The sequence below is a fragment of the Siphateles boraxobius genome, unplaced genomic scaffold (genome assembly GCF_051911475.1).
Source record: "Siphateles boraxobius isolate OS27281-9 unplaced genomic scaffold, OSU_SipBor_1 1, whole genome shotgun sequence".
Lineage (NCBI taxonomy): Eukaryota > Metazoa > Chordata > Actinopteri > Cypriniformes > Leuciscidae > Siphateles > Siphateles boraxobius.
The window spans coordinates 17,532,050-17,552,835 of NW_027508699.1; the positions used below are offsets into that span (position 1 = coordinate 17,532,050).

Genomic DNA, 20,786 nt, shown 5'->3' on the forward strand with positions numbered 1-20,786 from the left:
CACTTGTCTGCAGCTTGTGAGTCGCCCCACGTCAAAATGATTTGTGACACTGTTTTCTGCTCCGAAAGCAGCTCTGAAGTGTATAGCCCAATAAAAATTTTGAAGTGAAGAGACACTGCTCTAGTGTACACTCTTAAGGCCAGTAAAAATTTAGATTAAAAGAACAGCTTTCCAGTGAAACCATTTACTGTATCGTACTGTTTTCTGCCTTACAAAGGGCACCAACACTGAAATGGAGAAAAATGGCTAACAAGCTTTCCTTATAAATTGATTCATTTGATATCAACTTTCACTCCATTTTGTTGTTTCAGCATTGAGCCACAGTCTAAGATTTTGATTTTAGTGAAAACTCAATTTACAAAATGTAAACATTTACAATACCAATTAAAGTCGACATGAAATGAAAGTTACGATAATATTTTAATCCACATTGTGACGTATATCTGAGTGAAACAGTGAACAAGAACAAATGCATAGGCAGGACTTGATTTTATCAGGAATTGATTGGATTGTTGGATCATTGGAGTTTGCGGTGATTGACAGGTTGTCCCACCCTCGCCAGTAAACACGTCATCAGAGAAGAGAAGAGATGTGGATGTGGTTATTTATTAAGTTATTTTGATTACAAAAATTATGAGGGCACTTAATTTCTTTTTTTAAATGTGCAAAGACAAATCGTTTATAATAAGCTAAATACTGCAATATTCCATAAAAAAATAACAATTGTCAATTTTGGTTTCATGGTGACTTTAAGTGAAAAATATTTTTCAGATTTTTTTCCAGTATTTTTTTCCCCCCCAAGACAATGTTGTTTCCAAAGGTTTGTTAACCCCCACAGCCATCAAACAGAAGTATAAATTGACACATTCACGTCTACATGGTTGTGGACTGTCGTCATTCACTGCAAACATTCACTGATGAAACTGATGAGACTGAACAACTGAAACAGCTCACTGGCATTTCATTGGCTGAGGGCAGGACTGCCAATCATGCATACAGCACCTGCGAGAGCTTTGGCCATTTAATGAGCGCTGCGTGACGACTGCGCGTGAACTCAGAAAAGCCTTCTGGATACCGTTTGTCTTCAGCGGCCCGGTAAGTGTGTTCTTCTCTGCTATTTTACTTCTTCTTGTGGATTCACAGACAACATGTGCAAGACAATTTACTGATGCCATAATATGCCTAGGGTTTGTCTAAAGTTTTTGTAGAATTAATTCATTTGTAAATGAAAGGGTCTCGTATCATCTCAAATGTCATTAAGGCTGCATAATTCTCCCGTCACTTACGAATCCTGTGTGACAGTTTGGAGAAAGTTAATATAAGTTTAAACCCTCCAAAGTCATTAAAGAGAGTTAGTCATTAAAATATTCTGACATATGGAAATTATATTATTTTCAGTCCGTTTTCTATATTTTTACACACATGAACACCTTTTATCATTATTAATGATTTCATTATTAATGGGGGTGGGGGGGGGGGGGGTAGTCAAAAAGTACTATTTTTATAAAGTTTAAGATGTTCTTAATCTTTTTTTATTCAAATACTATAACTCCTACAGTTCCTGGATGTTTGTTCAGTCAGGATATTGAGCAGATGCCACAACAGGAGATTTACATCTTAACTGACTGGTGATCAGATTAGAGGAGATTAGAGAGAAACTTCCTCTGGGCTAAAACTGACAGGGGAACTGACCATGTGCAGGAGCGTCTGCAAAGACTATCATATTCATGTGATTGTGTCTGCCAATCAGCTTGTTCAGTTTGCTTTGGATCTGTGCTGAAATGTTCCTATATGCCATAAAGCTGTCAGCTATAGCCTGTAACCCAAACTGTTTATATAGTACTTACTTGTAGTGTCACTCTTAATGCATAGTTTTCATATAGGCAAATGCAAATGTACTGTATCTGGTTATCTTTTCTTTTCTTTTGGGTTTTAAACCATGACCTCGTCAAGGGTCAATTTAAAAACATTCAGATATTGTGAAGGTGTTTGTTAATAGCCTAATTTATTGCTCATGTTATCAATTCTTTACATCAGCTTCACATCTGTTTTATCACTATGATCCGTTTCAGAACGATTGGTGTGTTTTTGTGGCAGGGAGACGAAAGGGACCTGGTGCTGGTGTCCCACAACCTCAGACTCATTAGGCAATGTACCCCTGGGTGGCCTTGCTATTTTTAGATGTGCCTTCCTCTAGTGAAATTCTGGAGCATAAGGGGTTCAATAGGGGTCTGTAGATGGATGTACAGATAGATAGATAACTTGATAGGTTGTAATGTAGTTTTATGCTAAAAGCTTTTATGGTTCAGGGCCTGTGGTTTCTTTTAGGTTTTGCACTCTAAAAAATGCTTGGTTGTTTCAACCCATGTTTAGGTCAAATATAGACAAACCCAACTGTTGGGTTTAAAAATGTAATTTAAAATTTTAAACCACCAGTTTGGTTTGTCCATATTTGATCCAAACATGGGTTGAAACAACCAAGCATTTTTTTTAGAGTGTAAAGTATATACAAAAATTGTAGAAAAGTTTAAGATGAAATCAAATTCATTTCACAAAAAAAAATCTATAGGCATAAACTACTGTTCAATTTTACTTAATTTTTGTGTGGAAAGAAACTAATTTAGCAAGAATTAAGCATTAAGTTGATTAAAAAGTGACGCAAAGACTTTTACATTAACCTTTTTTAACTTTTGAACTTTCTATTCATCAGAGAATAATGAAGATGAAATGCATCACTGTTTCCACAAAAATGTATGCAGCACAAGTGAATTCAAAGTTGATAAGAAATGTTTCTTGAGCACCAAATCAGCATATTAGAATGATTTCTGATTGATCATGTGACACTGAAGACTGAAGAAAACCGCTAGTTTAAATTGTAATTATATTTCACAATATTACTGTTTTTACTGTATTTTGATCAACTAAATCCAGCCTTTTAAAACATTAATATATAATACTGACCTTAAACTTTTGAATGGTAGTGTATATATATTGAGTAATGCTTTTATTGTGCATTAATGGCGTGGTGATGGCGCAGTGGATAAGACACATGCCTTTAGTGTGAGAGACCCGGGTTCGAATCCACTGTGAGACACCAATGTGTCCGTGAGCAAGACACTTAACTCCTAGTTGCTCCAGAGGCATGCGACCTCTGACATATATAGCAATTGTAAGTCGCTTTTGATAAAAGCGTCAGCTAAATGAATAAATGTAAATGTAAAATGTTAATATTGATTGCATATACATAAAGAGGTTTCTCTTGCAAGCTTTTAGAATATGTCACTGAAATGAACATTGTAACATTGAACTGTGGGCAGTGAGAGGCCTTATATCTAAAGCAGATGAGGGTTATGTTGAGTCAGCGCTGGATACTGTCTATGTGAAGCAAGGGCAGAGACATGAAGTCTGGACTGGAGTCGGTCTCACATATCCTGGGAAAAGAAAGAGCAGCCTGGAGACCCACAGACACAGGCCCTGCTGTCACTATAACATGACAGTGTTACATTTTCAAATACTTGTGTTGGTCAAAAACTTGTAACTGAAGTATACTTAGCACAGAAACAACTGACAGGGTATCGGAGATGATGTAAATTGAAATGATATAGAAAGTGATGGTCCACTGCAGTGTATTGTGGCCGCATGCAAAAACAAACATGCAGGACAACCATTATAGATTTATGAGGTCAAAAAGTCAGCATAACTTTCATAACTGTGAATTACACATGCTAATAAAACATAATTCTTTAAAATGCTGTCTATCTATTGCATACCTTTGCAATATTTCATTCTCTTGCATTGCATTGCATACTCACATGTGGCCAGTTGTAAGAGATATTTAACTGAATGAAGCATGAAGCTACTTCAAGGGGCAAGTTCTAGCCTAAGGCCTTACTTGGATGTCTATTAAACTGGACAATATATTCAATGGGTCACCCACTCAGACACAGGCTACCGAATCATGTCAGGCAGATAATTTATGGTGCATCGCAGAGACTGTTTTACCACTGCTGCTATTCATGGAACCACAGTGATCTTTAGAAAGCAGGAAGCAAGTGGTGATAAATGGACATTAACTAATGTATCAAAATATCAGTGTCACTGTATGGAGTTTGACCTACCTATCGGCCAACACCCTTTTGAGGCCCCACTAGTATGGATGATGATTTAGTGTCATATAAAGGTAAATTATTCTTTTGTTGTGTTTTTTTCCCTTTTTTTCCAGAGGCAGGATGGAGGAAGCAGAACTCTTAAAGGAGCGACTTCAAGCTATTACGGTAACCTTACATGGGTTTTTGTTACTTGTTTCGAAGCTCTCTGAAATACTTGATTGTGATTGCTTAAATGCTGCTATCTGAGCTAAAATATTTTTTAATGATGATTGCTAAACAGTATCAGTGTTATTAATTCATTCTTTCTCTTTTTTTGCATTATACACTTATAGTATTTATTAATATTTTGAATTAACTATTTGAATTGTCCATTTGTCCACAGAATAAGAAAAAAATCCAAGAGGAAATTGCCCACAAACGGCTTGAGATTGACAGAGAGAAACTGAAGCTTCAGCATGTTAAGGTACCTTCTTGATGTTAGAAGTATAGTGTCATTTTCATCAGCTTTTTTCTGAATTTTATGTTTTTAATTATAAGGGTCTGGAATTTAAAGTATCTCTCTATGTCTCTTTTATAGAAAAGGTCCATGAGAGATATGTGGCTCATGGATGGGATGAACAGCAGTAATGCACAGGAAACACAAAAAGCTCTTGAAGATGCCCAACAAACGAAACACCTCAAGAGTAATATATATCGGTAAGACAAATTATTGTGCTGTGCCTTATCATATTTTTCATTTCAATGGTTTTATTAGTGTAGTTTTATTTATACCATATTTACCACAAGGGACTGTTGATCCAAACACCATTTTGCTATTTAAGATTTTTCCTTAGCGAATGTCAGCTTGTTTGTTGAAATTATCATAGCATATGTCATTCTGGCATCTTGTGAATACAGTTAAAACATTTTCAATCTGAACTTTAGGGTCTTTTGTATTTTGCTTCAGGGGTTGGTCTGATGTTTCTCAGCTAATGTTTTTAGCCCTGTGGTGCCCTAATAAAATCTTTTAGAGTGAAGTATGAGGCAAGCATTGTGCAATGCTTTGTAACCGCATTGCATTGTAGTAGCAATGAAGTCAGAGAAGGATGCTTAAAAAAGCTTTTCCCATGTCCTTGAGAAGCTGCTATGCAGGTCACAGCACACCCTGGTATTGCTGTTGGTTTCATTCTTTGCGGGTGTGTTAAATGATTCAGGCCGATGGTGATTTTGACTGAACCTCTGTCGTATGAGAGAATAAAATTCTATTTTATTAAAATCTATGTCTGTTATTTTTTTATATTTGTTTATAATGCTTTCATACCCTCTTAACAACTCAATGTGTCTTTAACTCAATGGATCTAGCATGTCTATGCAGCAAAAAGTACAAGCAAAGTCTGACAGGCTTTGTCACTCTTGTGTGACTTAACCCAGCAAAAAGTGTGTGTTTGTGTGTGTGTGTTTGTGTGTGTGTGGGTGTGTGTGTGTGTGTGTGTGTGTGTGTGTGTGTGTGTGTGTGTGTGTGTGTGTGTGTGTGTGTGTGTGTGTGTGTGTGTGTGTGTGTGTGTGTGTGTGTGTGTGTGTGTGTGTGTGTCTAATAGACGGAAGATTTAGAAAGCAATCATTTTTTAAAATTCTCTGCAGGATAGAGAAAGAGATTGAGGCGTTGGAGAGAGAGGAAATGAACATCTCAACAAATGAGGGGCTGATTCTAAAGAGGCTAAAAGCCATTGAAAAATCTCCAGAGGACATCATTAAGGTACCGTGCTTTTGTTATGTTCATTTAAAACGATCAGAAGCCATGTTTCCATCCACACCTTTTTATCCGAATTAAGTGATATCGAATGAAAAATGCTTTATGGAAACAGTAAAATACGATTAAATTTCATGAATATCGACTCAAATGAAATACGTTCGGTCTCATCGGATTTTATCTTGATCGATATACGGCAAATGCGATAAAAGCTGATGGAAACGTTATTTGCCGAATAAATAATGAATTGCGATTAAGTTTTAGGCCCTTTTATGGTTGCAACACGCCACAAAACATAGAAGAAGACGAGTTCATTTCCTGCCAGTATTCCTGCTCTGTTTGCGCACACATGGCGGATGTCAACAAAGACAGATGTAAGTGGACAAAGCAAAAAAATGCTTCAACCAAAGGGTTTCCGTGAAGTGTCTCTGAACCACGATCTCCCAGAACTGATGGAGCGCTGTCGTTCCCACACCACAGGCTGCCTCCGTTGTCGTCGGGCATTTACGTGCATCTGCATCATCATAGCAATGTGTTTATAGAGTCGTTGTTTTCTTATGTTAGGTTTGCTTGTTATTACGTGGCTTGGTTGAATTCTAATGTAGAATGCGGTATGTTATTTCTTGTTAACAGACTGCGGAGCTGCTAAGTATAACACACCGTTGCCATGGACGCAGTTCAGAGACGGAACAGACTATTTTCTTTAGCAGAAGCACTACTCGTTTTAAATCAATAAACTCCTTTTTAAGTTAATATTTTGTGTCAAATTATTGATTTATTTGGTAGGTAGCCATGTAATAAGCAGGATAATGTATAGCGAGGCGGTTGTTAGCGAATACAACCCCTTCAGGCTAACAACCGCCTGGCATATACATTTTCCCTTACATATGTCGCTATCAGCTGGCACATAAGCACTATTAGGCTCCGTTTTGTCTAGCAAAACTTTGTTCGCAAAAGTTTGCTTGAATGTTGTTCGATTCAGTGCGAAAATGAATGGAAACACCTTAAAATGTCTCAAATCAATTCGATATACCAATTTGATCGCAAAACAGCATGTGACGTCATTACGTACAGGTTTTTATTCGCTTTAAAGCCGTTGGATGGAAACACAACATCACCAGCTTTATTCGCATGAGTTTTCTTTACCGAACTTCAGATAATTCGGTTGACAAGAGGATGGAAACATGGCTAGTGTCTTTAGCTTTAATTAACTACATTTTACAAAAAATAGGCTTTATACATCTGAAAATTGAAGACACTTTATATTAGAAAATGATTCTGTTTGTATCTTCACAGGCAGTGAATGCAGATTTCATATCAGGTAAATACTTTGTATTACATCACAATCACAATGTTTATGGACCATAAAACTGTTGTTTTGTTTTCTGGATTATTTATGAATATAGTAACTTTTTTTTGCAGACCCGATCTATATACATTCAACAATTCCAAATATGCTAAAGCCCAGCACACCTCTATTAAATCAGAGGAAGAAACAAGACCTGGAAACTGAAGCAAAAAATGATCAAGCCAAACCTGGTAAACTGAAAGAAGACTTCAAACATCTTCAATATGTTTCTATAATGTAGAACTAGCAAAAAAAATCTTTTAAAACAGGGTTTCCCAAACTGGGTTTCACAAATCCCTGGGGAATAGCAGGGAGTTTGTGAGTTGATTAATTCTTTAAAGCTAATTAATTAAATAATAATTTTGACTAAAAGTTTAAATAAAAAACGTCTCGGGTTATGACTATAACCCTTGTTCCCAGAGAAGGGAACGAGACACTGCGTCGAGAACTTGACACTTTGGGGACGCTTCCTTAGCGTGCGCCTCTGAAGTAAGAATGAAACTATTCCAATCCTGATTGGCGTTGCGTCCTGACGTAACATGTGACGGCATAACCGGAAGTATAAAGGTGACGCTGAAAGACACACATACCAGCCTCGCGTTGAAGCAAGACGCTCTAAGGCCTCGAGGGGCGTGGCAGAGCGACGCAGTGTCTCGTTCTCTTCTCAGGGAACAAGGGTTATAGTCATAACCCGAGACGTTCCCTTTCGAGGGAACTCAACACTGCGTCGAACTAGACACTTTGGGGAACGAATGCCTACTAGGCCACGCACCTAAAAGGCCTGTCCCGGAGTGAAACTGATTCAGGCACTCAACTAGGACGAAAGCACGTGTGCGCCAGGTGTACTAGGGAGGTGTAGACTGTAAAACCTAATAAAAGTGTGCGGGGTAGCCCAGCCGGCTGCCTCATAGGTAATATTGGATGCCGGGAGCCCCTTCTTAGGTGACCCAAAACACACCAATAATTGGTCCGACCTCCTCCAAGAAGAGGACCTCTCGAGGTACACGCTCAAAACTCTGACGGGGCATAGCAAATGAAGCTTCTCTTCTTCTGCCGACACATGAGGTGGAGGATGGAATGCCTGAAGGACCGTGGACCGAGCCGTATTCGTAGAAACCTTAGGCACGTAGCCTGGACTCGGGTGCAAAAAAACTCTGCCAGGGGCAAACTCCAAGCAAGCTGGTGTCACTGCCAGGGCTTGGAGATCTCCCACCCTCTTAAGAGAGGTGATAGCTAAGAGAAATACAATTTTTAGCGTAAGATCCCTAGGCGAAGCCGACTGCAGAGGTTCGAAGGGGGCCAGGAAGCAGAGCGATCGGGGGAAATGCATACAGGCGAAGCCTCGGCCAGGCCTGTACCATAGCATCCAACCCCAGTGGGACTGGATGTGCGAGGGAGAACCAAAGTGGGCAGTGGGACATCTCTCGAGATGCAAATAGATCCACTTCCATTGGTCCAAACCTCTCCCATATCAACTTCACCACATCTGGATGAAGTCTCCATTCCCTAGGCCTCAGCCCCTGCCTCAACAGGATGTCTGCTCCCTGATTCTGAAACCCCGGAATATACATTGCTCTGATAGACAGTAGTTTCCCCTGGGACCAAAGAATAATCTGATGCGCGAGTCTGCACAGAGGGCGCGATCTGAGTCCCCCTTGTCGGTTCAGATAAGCTACCACTGATGTATTGTCTGATCGTACTAAGACGTGGTAACCTCTGATGTCTGGAAGGAAGCTTCCCAAAGCCCTGAACACAGCCATCATCTCTAGACAGTTTATGTGCCAAGAATGATGATGGTCCTGCCACAGACCCCTGGCAAAGCGGCCGTCCATGACTGCGCCTAAGCCAGTGAGGGAGGCGTCTGTCGAAACGGCTTTACGGCGACATGACGCTCCCAATACTGGCCCTTGGACAGGAACCAAGGTTTCTTCCATATTTGTAGAGAACGAAGGCATCTGCGCGTTACTCTGATCATACGAAATGGATTCCCCTTGGGAGAAAACCCCTTGGCTTTTCGCCACCACTGATGGGGGCCTCATATGTAGAAGGCCCAAAGGTAAAATGTTGGATGCCGCTGCCATGAGGCCCAGCATTCTTTGAAATTGCTTCACAGTGATGGCCTGACCTAGCTTTACTCCTGAAACCATATTTAAGATGGACTGGACACGTGCGGGAGACATGTGTGCCCGCATCGTAATCGAATTCCATACCACACCCAGAAACGTTGTTTCCTGATCTGGTTCCAACACGCTCTTTTTCGTGTTGAGTCTCAACCCCAAACTCTGAATGTGGCCAAGGACGACATCTTGATGCCGAACTGCCATTTCCCGAGACTGAGCCAATATAAGCCAGTCGTCGATATAATTCAGTATACGAATGCCCTGGAGTCTGAGAGGAGCCAGAGCTGCATCCATACACTTCGTGAACGTGCGGGGAGAGAGTGCTAGGCCGAACGGAAGAACCCGATATTGATATGCTTTGCCCCCGAAAACAAACCTTAGGTACCTCCTGTGACATGGAAGGATGGAGACATGAAAATAGGCGTCTTTTAGGTCTATTGTGACAAACCAGTCCTCGGACCTGATTTGGTTCACAAGGATGGATATTGTCAACATCTTGAACCTGAACCTCCTCAGAGACTGATTCAAGTACCTCAAGTCCAAAATCGGCCTGAGCCCGCCATCCTTCTTTGGAACTATAAAGTATCGGCTGTAAAACCCTGACTCTCTGTCTGGTAGGGGAACACATTCTATGGCCCCTTTGACCAGTAGAGCCTGTACTTGTTCCATAACCCGAGCCTGTTCTGGAACCACTGTAGTTGGTAACACCCCTGCAAACCTGGGAGGTTGGTGACCGAACTGCAGTCTGTACCCTTTTTCTATTTTATTCAGGACCCATATAGAAATATTTGGCAGAAGGCGCCACCACTCCAAAAAATTTACTAAGGGAACCAGCCTCTCGAGGCTGGCCTCGGGTGTTTCTCGAGAACTGTTCTCGACCTTCTGAAGCAGCGAACTGGCAGGAAGCGGACGAGAATAATTTTTCGACCATAGGTGGTGCTTTTTTGCAAGCTCTTTGGGCGAGCGCCACGGTGTGCGTTCGCTGGAAATTGATGCGACCCGAAGCATCAGTGACGGCGGGATAACATCTTTTTCCGAAGGGCTCCGCTGGGAAAACAACCTCGGTTGCCTCACAGCGGGGGGGACAGCCCTTAGTGGTCCTATTACTCTGGCTAGGACCTCTTTCCTGAAGCCCTCTTTCCTGAATGACGGCCCTCAAGTCGCCCTTCTGGCCAGCGGATTTAGAATGAGAGCGTTTTCTCTGTTGCCAAGCTCCCGTAGGAGGGGCTCGAGAGGAAACGCTCTCCTTTTGCTCCAGGCGATGAGAGGAGCTGGCTGACGGCTGAGGCTGGCCACTTGGATCAGCCCTCCCAGATCTAGAACGGCGGGGGAGGTACTGCTGAAAAGCTGCCGACTGTTTTTTCGCCTCCTGAAACCTGTCGACGACAGTAGATACTGCATCGCCGAACAGGCCAGAAGGCGTAATCGGAGCATCTAACAAAAAGGAACGATCTTTATCTTTCATGCCCTACAAATTTAACCACAAATGCCTGTCCGTTGCCACCAAAGCTGACATGGAGCGGCCAATAGCACGGGCCGTCTCCTTAGTGGCACGGAGAGATAAATCTGCGGCTCTTCTTAGCTCAGCAATATCAGCAGGTGTTGGTCCCTCCCCCTCATCTATATCTTTGAGAATATCGGCTTGGTACGCCTGCAGAATAGCCATCGAGTGAAGGGACGCACCAGCTCGACCAGCCGCCATATACGCCCTGCCCACCAATGCAGAGGTGTCCCTACATGGTTTGCTGGGCAGCGCCGGGGCTTTAAGCGAGGATGCCGCTTCGGGAGAAAGGTAGCTCGCTAAAGCTTCCTCCACACACGACATCCTGCCATACCCCGCCTCTCTCGCACCACTATAATCACATGATGTATTATGTGAGATGCGAGACGAGTAGGGCTTTTCCCAGGATCTAACTATCTCTTTATGGAGATCTGGGAAAAAAGGCAAGCCCCGGCGCTGAGGTTGTAAACGGTGCTGCAGGAATCTCTCGTCTAATTTACACTGACGAGATTCCTCCTGCTTATCTTGTGGCCAGCTGATGCTGAGTCTGGCCACAGCACGCGTTACAACCTCCACCAGTTCCTCATAAGCGGGAACATGAGCTGGCGAGTGAGACTCATGTTCCACGCTCCCGATGCTGAGCACATCCACTTCCTCGGAAGCAGACAGCTCAAGCACCGGGCACTCATCACGGGCAGAAGAAGCTGCAGCGCGGGCTTCTGCACTATGAGCGAGTGTTATAGAATCCGCAGATGACGAACGAGAAAGTGCCTCGGCAGTCTCGTTCTCATCTGCTAGATCCTTCTGCGATCCCCAGGATCTAAGCCTCCGCGCCGCCTCAACAGACGCAGGACCTGAACCCGCAAGGATCGCGAGCTTGGCCATCTTTACAAAAAAATAGCCAAGTTTGAGCGCAGCAATCTTAGTGGGGGTGCTTTACAGTGTTCACAGGGCTCACAAGCAGCTCCCTCGAGAGCTGCCTGTGCGTGCTGCACTCCCAAACAATTTACACATAACGGATGCGTGTCTCCACCCGTAATAAATCTAGGACAGGGGTGCACACATCTCGTAAATTGTTCACTCGCCATACTTTCAAGGACCAACAACAGTAAATAGGACAGACAGTTTCAACATAGAGCGCTTAGTGGAGAGCGATAGCTGGTATGTGTGTGTTTCAGCGTCACCTTTATTCTTCCGGTTATGCCGTCACATGTTACGTCAGGACGCAACGCCAATCAGGATTGGAATAGTTTCATTCTTACTTCAGAGGCGCACGCTAAGGGAGCGTTCCCAAAGTGTCGAGTTCTCGACGCAGTGTTGAGTTCCCTCGAAAGGGAACTACGGTGATCAGAGGATCATAGTGAGGCTTCCCTGCCCTGTAACCAATCCCTGTGGGCCCCTCACTCCTCTATCACATCGGTGGAGCCTCCCATTGATCACGCTGGTCCCTCTGTAATGGACCGACCAGCCGTTTCATTCGGGACCCCTCCAGAGGACAGGATGCAAAGCCTCAGGACCTCAGACCAGCTCTTGTCTGTTACGGAGACCAGCAGAAGGGAAGGCTGTTTCCAAGCAGAGGTTGGCCCACTGGATAGTGGTTGCCATAATCTTGGTGTGTTTACCCAAGGTGCACTGTGCCCACCTGGGTAGCGAGCCTCTCCAAAGAGAGAGTGTAGCTCTTTCCTGGGCGTTGACACAGGGTGCCTCGCTGACAGATGTTTTAGAGCTGCGGAATGGGCGACACCAAACACATTCGCTAGAAAAATAGCCTATGTGTTGTGCCGGTTGCTTCCCATGGGCTCCCTTCACATGAAGCCAGTTTCACTGTAAGCCCGGTTCGAAGTGTTGGCTTGCTGCGCCATTCCCCTCCTATGGACTGGATACGTGCGCCATTCTTGCTCCTGTAGAGTTCCTCTTTAGCCGAACCCTGTTGAGTTCCTCCACACCATCGGCAACGGACGTGGCAGAGCGTCCGATGCCAGGCCTAACACTCATATGCACTGGTGGAACCTGTGTTAGGCTTAGTCCTGTTGTGATCCCTACGGTGATCCCATATGTGTATTCTTCCACGGTACGGCTCCCTGCGGCGAGCCTGTGTCTTCCCTGGGCAGAGCCCGCTCTGCCGTCACTGTCAGGTGTGTCTCCTCCCTGTTAATAGGCTGGAGCCACCTCAGTGACATTCCATATGTTGTACTGCCCGGTAACGCCCAGTCCATATGTGTATCCCCCACATGTTACTTTCCTATGGACAGGATGTGGCTTCCGCAGCGTATTCCTTTCCAAAAAAACGCTTTCCCAGTGGTCTTGTGGAACAGCTGTGACTTCCCTGGCCTAAGCCCTATCCTGTCTCTGCCTCAATAATGGGGGGGGGATCAGAAGACTTTTGTTTAGGCACTGGAAGGTGGCAGCACTATTGGCATTTTAATTGGGATCCCAATCAGTCGACTACGTCGAAACGTGAGCGACTGAAGGGGAACATCGCGGTTACGTATGTAACCCTCGTTCTCTGAAGGAGGGAACAGAGATGTAGTCCTGTCACCACTATTGCTGGAACACCGCTGACTCCGGGCTCTGCTCGGCTCCTAAGCGAAAAACAACTGGTGTGTGCATCCACTTCTGTTTTTATTCCTGCGCCGTGGGGCGGAGTGGGAGATGCAGTTTTAACGGCTCGTTTTAACAGTACATGAAGATGACAGGCTCCCTAAGCGTAATCCCAAAGCATGATCCTCCTTAAGGGAACATTGTTAAATATTTTAACATCTTGAAACGATCTTTAAAAATCTTATATATTATACACAATCCATTTGTCTCTTACAGCTTTGTTTGCCATGGAAATTAATGTTCAGAAGGACTTGCGCACAGGTGAAAGCCAAGTGCTGTCCACCTCTGCCATTTCTCCACAAGAGCTCCAGCAGAGAGGCATCAAAGTCTATGACGATGGACGGAAGTCAGTATACGCCTTACGCACGGATGGTGACCAGCCTGGTGCGAACGGAGTGGATGAACTCAGTCCCGTGGAGGTTGAGGAGCTGCTGAGACAGGCCTCTGAGAAAAAGAAGAGGTCCAGTCAGGTTCAAATGGACCCTTCTTATCCCTACAACATCTCCCATGAACCACAATCAGACTCCAACAACATAGAGAGCCACAAACCCAACGGACACCAAGATCCCTACAGCATCGACTTATCTAAATGGCCCGAGCTTGTGTACAATGATAGTGTTCGCTATCCGGAGGACGTGGGTCATAGACTTCCACTCCTTCCAATGCCTGATTATAATGACAGACCAGACGAATACTATCAAAACGGCAATGGGAACAACTACAGCCGTGAGTTATATAGAGGGGAAAGACACGCGCATGGACAATATTACAACCGAAGAGAGAGCAACCGGGGAACGCAGCATTTGGATTTTGACATCAAAAACCACAGCCTGTGCTCAGCCTACTCTGAGGACTCCAAAGTCAGCATCCTTAATGCCATGCCATCGGACGAGCCCGTCACCATGATCTTCATGGGCTACCAGAATGCCGAAGATGACAGCCAAAGCTATGAGGGCTCAGTTCGGGCAGAGCTGGTAATCGTTGGAGAAGGTGAAGATGACGCAAGCAAGAGCTTCCACCCTCATCAGAGCTCCAACATCAACAACGCCTTTTCCTACTCTGCCGGATGGAAAGGCAAAAGAGAGGGCATAGAGGACCCGTCAACTACAGGTACCCGTAACATTAAAAAAGTCAAAGAGAGACACAAGCCCTGCTGTGTGCTGATGTAGTTGCACTAACACTCTATCAGCTCTTCTATGATGCAGCTTCTCACCAGACTGGCTTTCCTCACTGGAAATGTTTCCACATTTGCATGCTGGACACTGCTGTGGTTTTCAGTTTTTCAGTGTCTTAAACTGTCCTTCATGTTGTCATTTGCTTATGTTATCTGACAGTGTTTGTAAAAACACCTTCTCGTATATGTGTAGCTTTAGAGCAGGGGTCTTCAACTGCATGGGTCCAACAATTATCATTAAATCTCAAATTATTTTTTGTGAAAATGTGTTGAACAAAGAAATCAATAATAAGTTAACTAAAAACAAATCTAAGGTCATCTAAATACACTACAGTTTAAAAGTTTTGGGTCATTTAAAGTTTTTAATGTTTTTAAGAAAGTCCATATACTCACACAGGCTGCATTTATTTGATCAAAAATACAGTAAAACATGAAATATTATGAAATATTTTTTTTAATTCAAAATAACTTTCTATTTCAATAAATTTTAAAATGTAATTTAGTCCTCTAATGGTAAAGCTGGATTTTCAGCTTCAGCTTTCGTTCCCTCTCAAGCAACTGGGGTTATATTCATAACCTAGACACTCCCTTTTAAGGAAACTCAACGCTGTGTCATAACGTTGGTGCTATGGGAACGTTAATACCCACTTCACCATGCTGAACAAGCAACTGATTCACTAAGCTGTGAAGTTATGCACAATCATAGTGAGCCAGTGTCAATAACTCAAGGGACTTACACCTAAATTAAATGTCAAAGTCTGTTCAGGTGCATAACCATGACATGCAATGCCCTTAATACCTAGAAGAGCTAGCGGTCCAGCTAGTGACATTCCCGAAGCTCAATGTTCTAACTAACCATGTAAATTCCATAACAGCCCAACAATGGATGAGATACAGAATTGATATCGCAACTCTAAACAACTCTAAACCCGTTACTACCTCTTAAGCACTAGGAACAGCCTTAGCGAAGGGAGAATGTGAGGTAACTCCTCAGCAGGCTGATCTCCAGACTTAAAGTACTGGAGAGGGCGACAAATGAGAGAATGAATCACCGATTTCAATTCAATCTACTTCTGCTCTGTCAAGGAGCCTGTTTCAACCTTGACTATGCCTTTTGAAGAAGGGTATTATTAACAGCAACTCATACCCAGGGGAGCATGTATCCTTTAACTTTAACACCCAATGATGATTGGGGAGGGCCAAGCTCTATACCCTTAGCCTCATTGGCTAATAAATGCCTATTCCCACAGCTTTACTGAGGAGGACAGAACGTGAGCTGCCACAGTGCAATGCCACCTTTATACTCTGTCTTTATACTCCTCACAGACCTTTAGGAAATGTTTTACATAGTTCCACTATGACTACACTATCACCATGTCCAAAGTGGAGGGGCGACAGATTAGGAGTCTGGGTATTTGCCCAGTCTTCCTAATCTGTACAAGCCTAAGGTATTTAAACACTTCCATCATTATCACTTCCAGGTCCAAACTGGAGGGGCAACAGATGAGATGAGGCAGTGGGACGCCTGTGGCGGTGTTGCACAGTCTACCTAACCTGTACCAATACTAAATACAGCACTAGATGGATCTCTGAGGAGCAGAGGCTTCAGCATGACAACCCTCTTGAGCGAGAGGAGGCCTGTCAATGCTCTACCTTTCACACTTGATATCACTGTCTAGAAAGAGCTCTGGGAAGCGGAGTCCTCAGCATGATGACCCTCTAGAGTGAGAGTAGACCTGTCTACGTGTAACTGTCCTAGGCCAGTAAGAGCTGTGTGTGTAAACCTCACTCCTCTAATCTCAAGGGGCACTCTAGTAACTGACGCTGGAGGCTGCGGTCTTTAGACTCCTTGTTAGAGTGCCACCTCCCACGCTGGAGACCACAGTTCGAATCCAGCTCAGAGTGGGTTGAGTAGAACTGGTTACATATGCTCTACCCTAAATACAGCTTACCAAGAAGGCTCACAGGGAGCCTTCCACACCTGATATCACTGTCTAGAGAGCTCTGGGGAGCGTAGGCCTCAGCATGACCATCCTCTAGAGTGAGAGGAGGCCTGTCTATGCTCTACCCTAAATACACACTGGGGAGACAACAACTGAACTGATGATGTCAATGGATCTAAATAGGAAAGCTCCCTTGTCAAACTCATCCACCAGTTTATATCCATGGTCCCTGTGATCAGAGCCTCTGCAAACGCAGGGTCTAAAACATGATTTGCAGACGCTCGATTCTGATCCCTCAAGAACAGAATCAAGTGAGAGCAGAGCTTCCCCACCATGACACATTGCAGTGCCTGCATACAGCTCCCTCAAGAGCTGACAGCACTCACTCTGCTCTCAAGCTTACATTGACAGGCAATATCTTCACACACACATACACACACACACACACACACACACACACACACACACACACACACAAGCGGATCCTGAAGTCAAAGAGGCAGGCAATTTTTTTATTATCACAGGCGCTCCATGTGATGTCATAGGGCTGCAATCTGCCAATCAATTGCCGTGTTTCCACACCTGCTTCAGACACCGGTCAACTAGGGCTGCACAATTAATCACAATTTCCATGTAATCGCACTTAAATGAGTTTGGCTTATAACGATTTTGAAATCGCAAAGGCTGCGTTTTATTTTTTTATGCGCAGCTTGTCATTGATGTACGGTTCTGTAAACGCTGCTCCATCTGAAAAAACTGTGAGTTTGAGTCACTTATAATGTGCATTTGAAAAAGCGAAATGCGTCAAACATCTTTCCAAACATTAAAGCATTTATGAACCTCTTGTCCAACAAAAGACAACATTTAATAACATGCTTTTACTCCAAACCCGCTTCATGACAACAGTTGAGCATCCTTCTGTGAGATGATGTGGCTTCTTACACAGAATAAGGCAGTTGTTTTTATTAGTCATGTTTAATCAATCAAAGTGCTTCAATCTTCTGTTCATTCAGCTGCAGATAGTATGATTTCAGATAGGAATTTCCTGGAATAATGTGCACTTCTCCGGCGGCTTATATTTGGTGTGTCTGCATTAGAGCACCCTCTGGTGTTCAGATGGAGCAGCATTTACTACCGATCAGCCATGCTGCTCTGACAAGCCGCGCATAAAATAATTGCAGCCTTTGCCAAATCGTGTGCGTTTTTATTGCGATTAATTGCGCAGCCCTAGCATTAACCTTATGACATAGTGTCTCATTCCCTCGAAAGGGAACACTTCTCTACTGTTAATCAAGTAAATTCATATTTGCTGCATAAAATCATTAATTAAAAAAAATACTAAATATCTTTGACGCCAAACTTTTGATCAGTCATTGTACCTCCCATAATAAGATTTACATTTCATATACATTTTAATTTCACCTAATAGACTTAATATGTGATTCTGATCATTTTAATGAATTCGCAATGTAAACATTATAAGTATGTAAATGCATTCATACAGGCCTATACAGCATACATGTTATTAATAGTCAAGCTTAAAATACCGTTATTAAATTTTATGCAAAATGTATTGAAAAAAAGACCCCTGATTTAGAGCTTTACCTCCCTCTAATGGTGAAAGGGCAGAAATGCACTTCTATTTCAAAATAATACGTAAAAATGCAATAACTCTCCTTTGTTTTCACCTGCCAAACTTTCTATGCTATATTTCTTTTTTCATATTTTGCTTATAATTTCCTCCCTGTGTTTTTTCCGCTTGCAATAATAAGCATGACAGCATGCCATCTGCTGTGACATGAACAGTCATGCTTGCTTTCATGGATTGTTTCTTTTCTGTCATGCATCCTTTCTTTTGCTTTGACATTGAGTGTATGAGAGTGTGAAAAGAGTGAGAGATTAATCTTTGTAATAAAACAGATTGAATGAGTCTTGTTTTTTTTTATATCCTCATATGTTCTATTTAAAGAGATAGTTCACCCAAAATGCTAATTAATAGGTTTTTATTATTATTAAAATGCTATTATATTATTTATTCATATTTTGAATTGGATTTTTTTTTCAGTTTTCATTTTAGTTTTAAGTTTTAGTAATTATGTTATGTGTGTTTGTCTTGAGTTTTTTTATTTGTAGCTTCCATTTATTTTTAAGCTAATCTTTTCCTAATTTTAATACTTCAACAGACTTATTTCGTTCATTTATTGTCAAGACAACATTTTTTTACGATTTTCATTTAATATTAATATTTTATTTTATTTCAGCTTTAACAAAAACAATTTTAAATAGTTTTAGTTTAAGTAAACAATAGCAGCTTTGTAATTAATCCATAGTTGTTTTTTAATGGACAACAAAATGAGCTTGACAGCTGCTGTCATTATTATTACTATACATTTTATACATTCAAGTAAATGACAGAATATTAATTTTTGATTGATCTATTCCTTTAATGCTGAAAAATAAACTGATTACGACAGCATCCACCTACACAAATGTTGCATGAAAAGATAAGTGACTCATAACTTTTGAGGCTACACTAACTTAAAGCCATTATGGCAATATTTTGCTGGTAAACTCAATATAAATTATGTAGTTTAACAGTATGCTTTATATATAAAAAAAATAATAATAATAGGGGACACTCCCACACATGGCCCCCTCTCTGTCATTTCTTCATTGTAGAATATGCAATCCAGCCCTGTCAATCTTCTTCAGAAACACACAAACTCAGAGCGCTCCAGTGGTGGGCAGATAATTTGCTGTGCATGTCTTCCAACCTTAAGAGGCTTTTAAGAAGGCTGGGTGGTGTGCTTGAAACACTCTTATATAATCAATCTTGGGGATTATATAAATGGGGATAGCTTGTTTCATGAGGACAAATGTCTTTATAGCTTGAGTTATTAAGATTACCCTTTTACTTAAACTGCCCTTGCACAAAAGATGAGTCAGTGAGGAGGTGGAGCACTGCTGATAGGACTCAGAGGGAAGCTACTGGTGTGCATCAGCTGTCCATTAATTTCTATTTGGTTGGGAGGATAGAACTGAGCAGCTAAATCAATGTCTTTTCTCTCATGCTCCCAACAGCATTACAGATCCAGATGGAGAAACTGGGTCAAACCGCATAGTGCCCGACACGCAAATTTGTGGAAATCACACTCTCTGAGAATCTTGTACGATTGTCCAAAGTGGCCAGCAAGACAAGAAACATAGATCAACATCTCAGCGGAGTCTTCTGAAAGTGAAAGGAGGATGTACTATTAACACTTTTCAGGAATTTTTTTATATAACTCTAAACCGCTTAACATTTTGTGCCTCTGTCAGTTTCTTTTATTCATAATGGTGCTTCAAAGAAATATACAACACACACAGATATCTGCTGTGAATGACACTGACTGTTTGAAACATTGTTGTCATATGATATGTCACAGTCTGAAGCTTCTTTTCAGATGTGTTCTTATTGAGAAAAACCCAGAATGACAGTCTAACCTCATGGTGTGCATGTGTATGTGTCTGACAGCTGTTTGGGACACCTTTATTATCTGTGCTAATGAATGAATCTTTCTGTTGTGTTTTTGTGGGGATTTTTTTTTTCATTAGATGTCCATGTCAAAGTCGTATTAGTGAGCCCTTATTCGCTGTTAATAAGGGCTAATTGTTTTTTTATTTTTTTTATTTAGATAAAATAGTAAGTGTTACCTTTAATATTATTAGTCTAAAACAACTAAAAAAATTAGTCATAGCTCACTCAAAAATTAAAAATCTGTCAACAGTTTTTCAAACTCATTTTATACAACTTTCTCTCTTCTGATATTCTAAGCTGCTACAAAAAAAATTTAAGATATCTTTCAGTGTTAATTAAATATTTGACATTTCTGATATTTTTGTCATATAGTGAAAGTGAATGGGGACCAGGGACAGTCTTAGTCTCTATTCGTTCTCATTATGGAAAAGAGCAGCTTGGACAATCTGCTAAATATCTACTTTTGTGTTTGACAGAGTCATACAGGGTTATTGTAACAACATGAGGGTGAGTAAATTATGATAGATGAACTGTCCCTTTTATGAAATAGCCTAACTGACAAATACTTTTGATGCATATACACCCTATAATGTTGTTTTTGGTCCCCCTGTAGTTTTGCAAAAGTGATGGTGGAGCGAAAAAATAAATAATGAAATACTAAATCAGATTAAAGCTGATCTTTTAATACACTGACCCTCTGTATTTAATTCTGTTCACCGGCGAAACTGTCTGAATACAGTCGTC

At 41.9% G+C, this 20,786-nt stretch overlaps 1 protein-coding gene across 2 annotated transcripts; it reads left to right on the top strand.

Moving 5' to 3' along the window:
- The first annotated feature begins 975 nt into the window (after positions 1-975).
- On the top strand, positions 976-20,727 carry palmda (palmdelphin a). Of its 2 annotated transcripts, XM_077225522.1 has the most exons (9): positions 976-1,095; positions 4,223-4,274; positions 4,492-4,572; positions 4,687-4,805; positions 5,730-5,844; positions 7,135-7,159; positions 7,261-7,377; positions 13,625-14,518; positions 19,607-20,727. In XM_077225522.1, the coding sequence occupies exons 2-9, from the start codon at positions 4,230-4,232 to the stop codon at positions 19,645-19,647; spliced, it is 1,437 nt and encodes a 478-aa protein (XP_077081637.1). In that variant the 5' UTR covers positions 976-1,095; positions 4,223-4,229; the 3' UTR covers positions 19,648-20,727. The 2 variants fall into 2 exon arrangements, with proteins under 2 accessions (XP_077081637.1, XP_077081628.1); XM_077225513.1 differs by lacking the exon at positions 19,607-20,727 and having other exon boundaries at positions 1,071-1,095; positions 4,225-4,274; positions 13,625-17,120.
- The last annotated feature ends 59 nt before the right edge of the window (positions 20,728-20,786 follow it).

Excerpts from the sequence above, each read along its gene's own strand:
- palmda (XM_077225513.1), top strand. The coding sequence starts at position 4,230 with ATGGAGGAAGCAGAACTCTTAAAGGAGCGACTTCAAGCTATTACG. Across the intron at positions 4,275-4,491 it reads AGCGACTTCAAGCTATTACG|AATAAGAAAAAAATCCAAGA; the intron begins GTAACCTTACAT and ends ATTTGTCCACAG. Across the intron at positions 7,160-7,260 it reads GAATGCAGATTTCATATCAG|ACCCGATCTATATACATTCA; the intron begins GTAAATACTTTG and ends TTTTTTTTGCAG.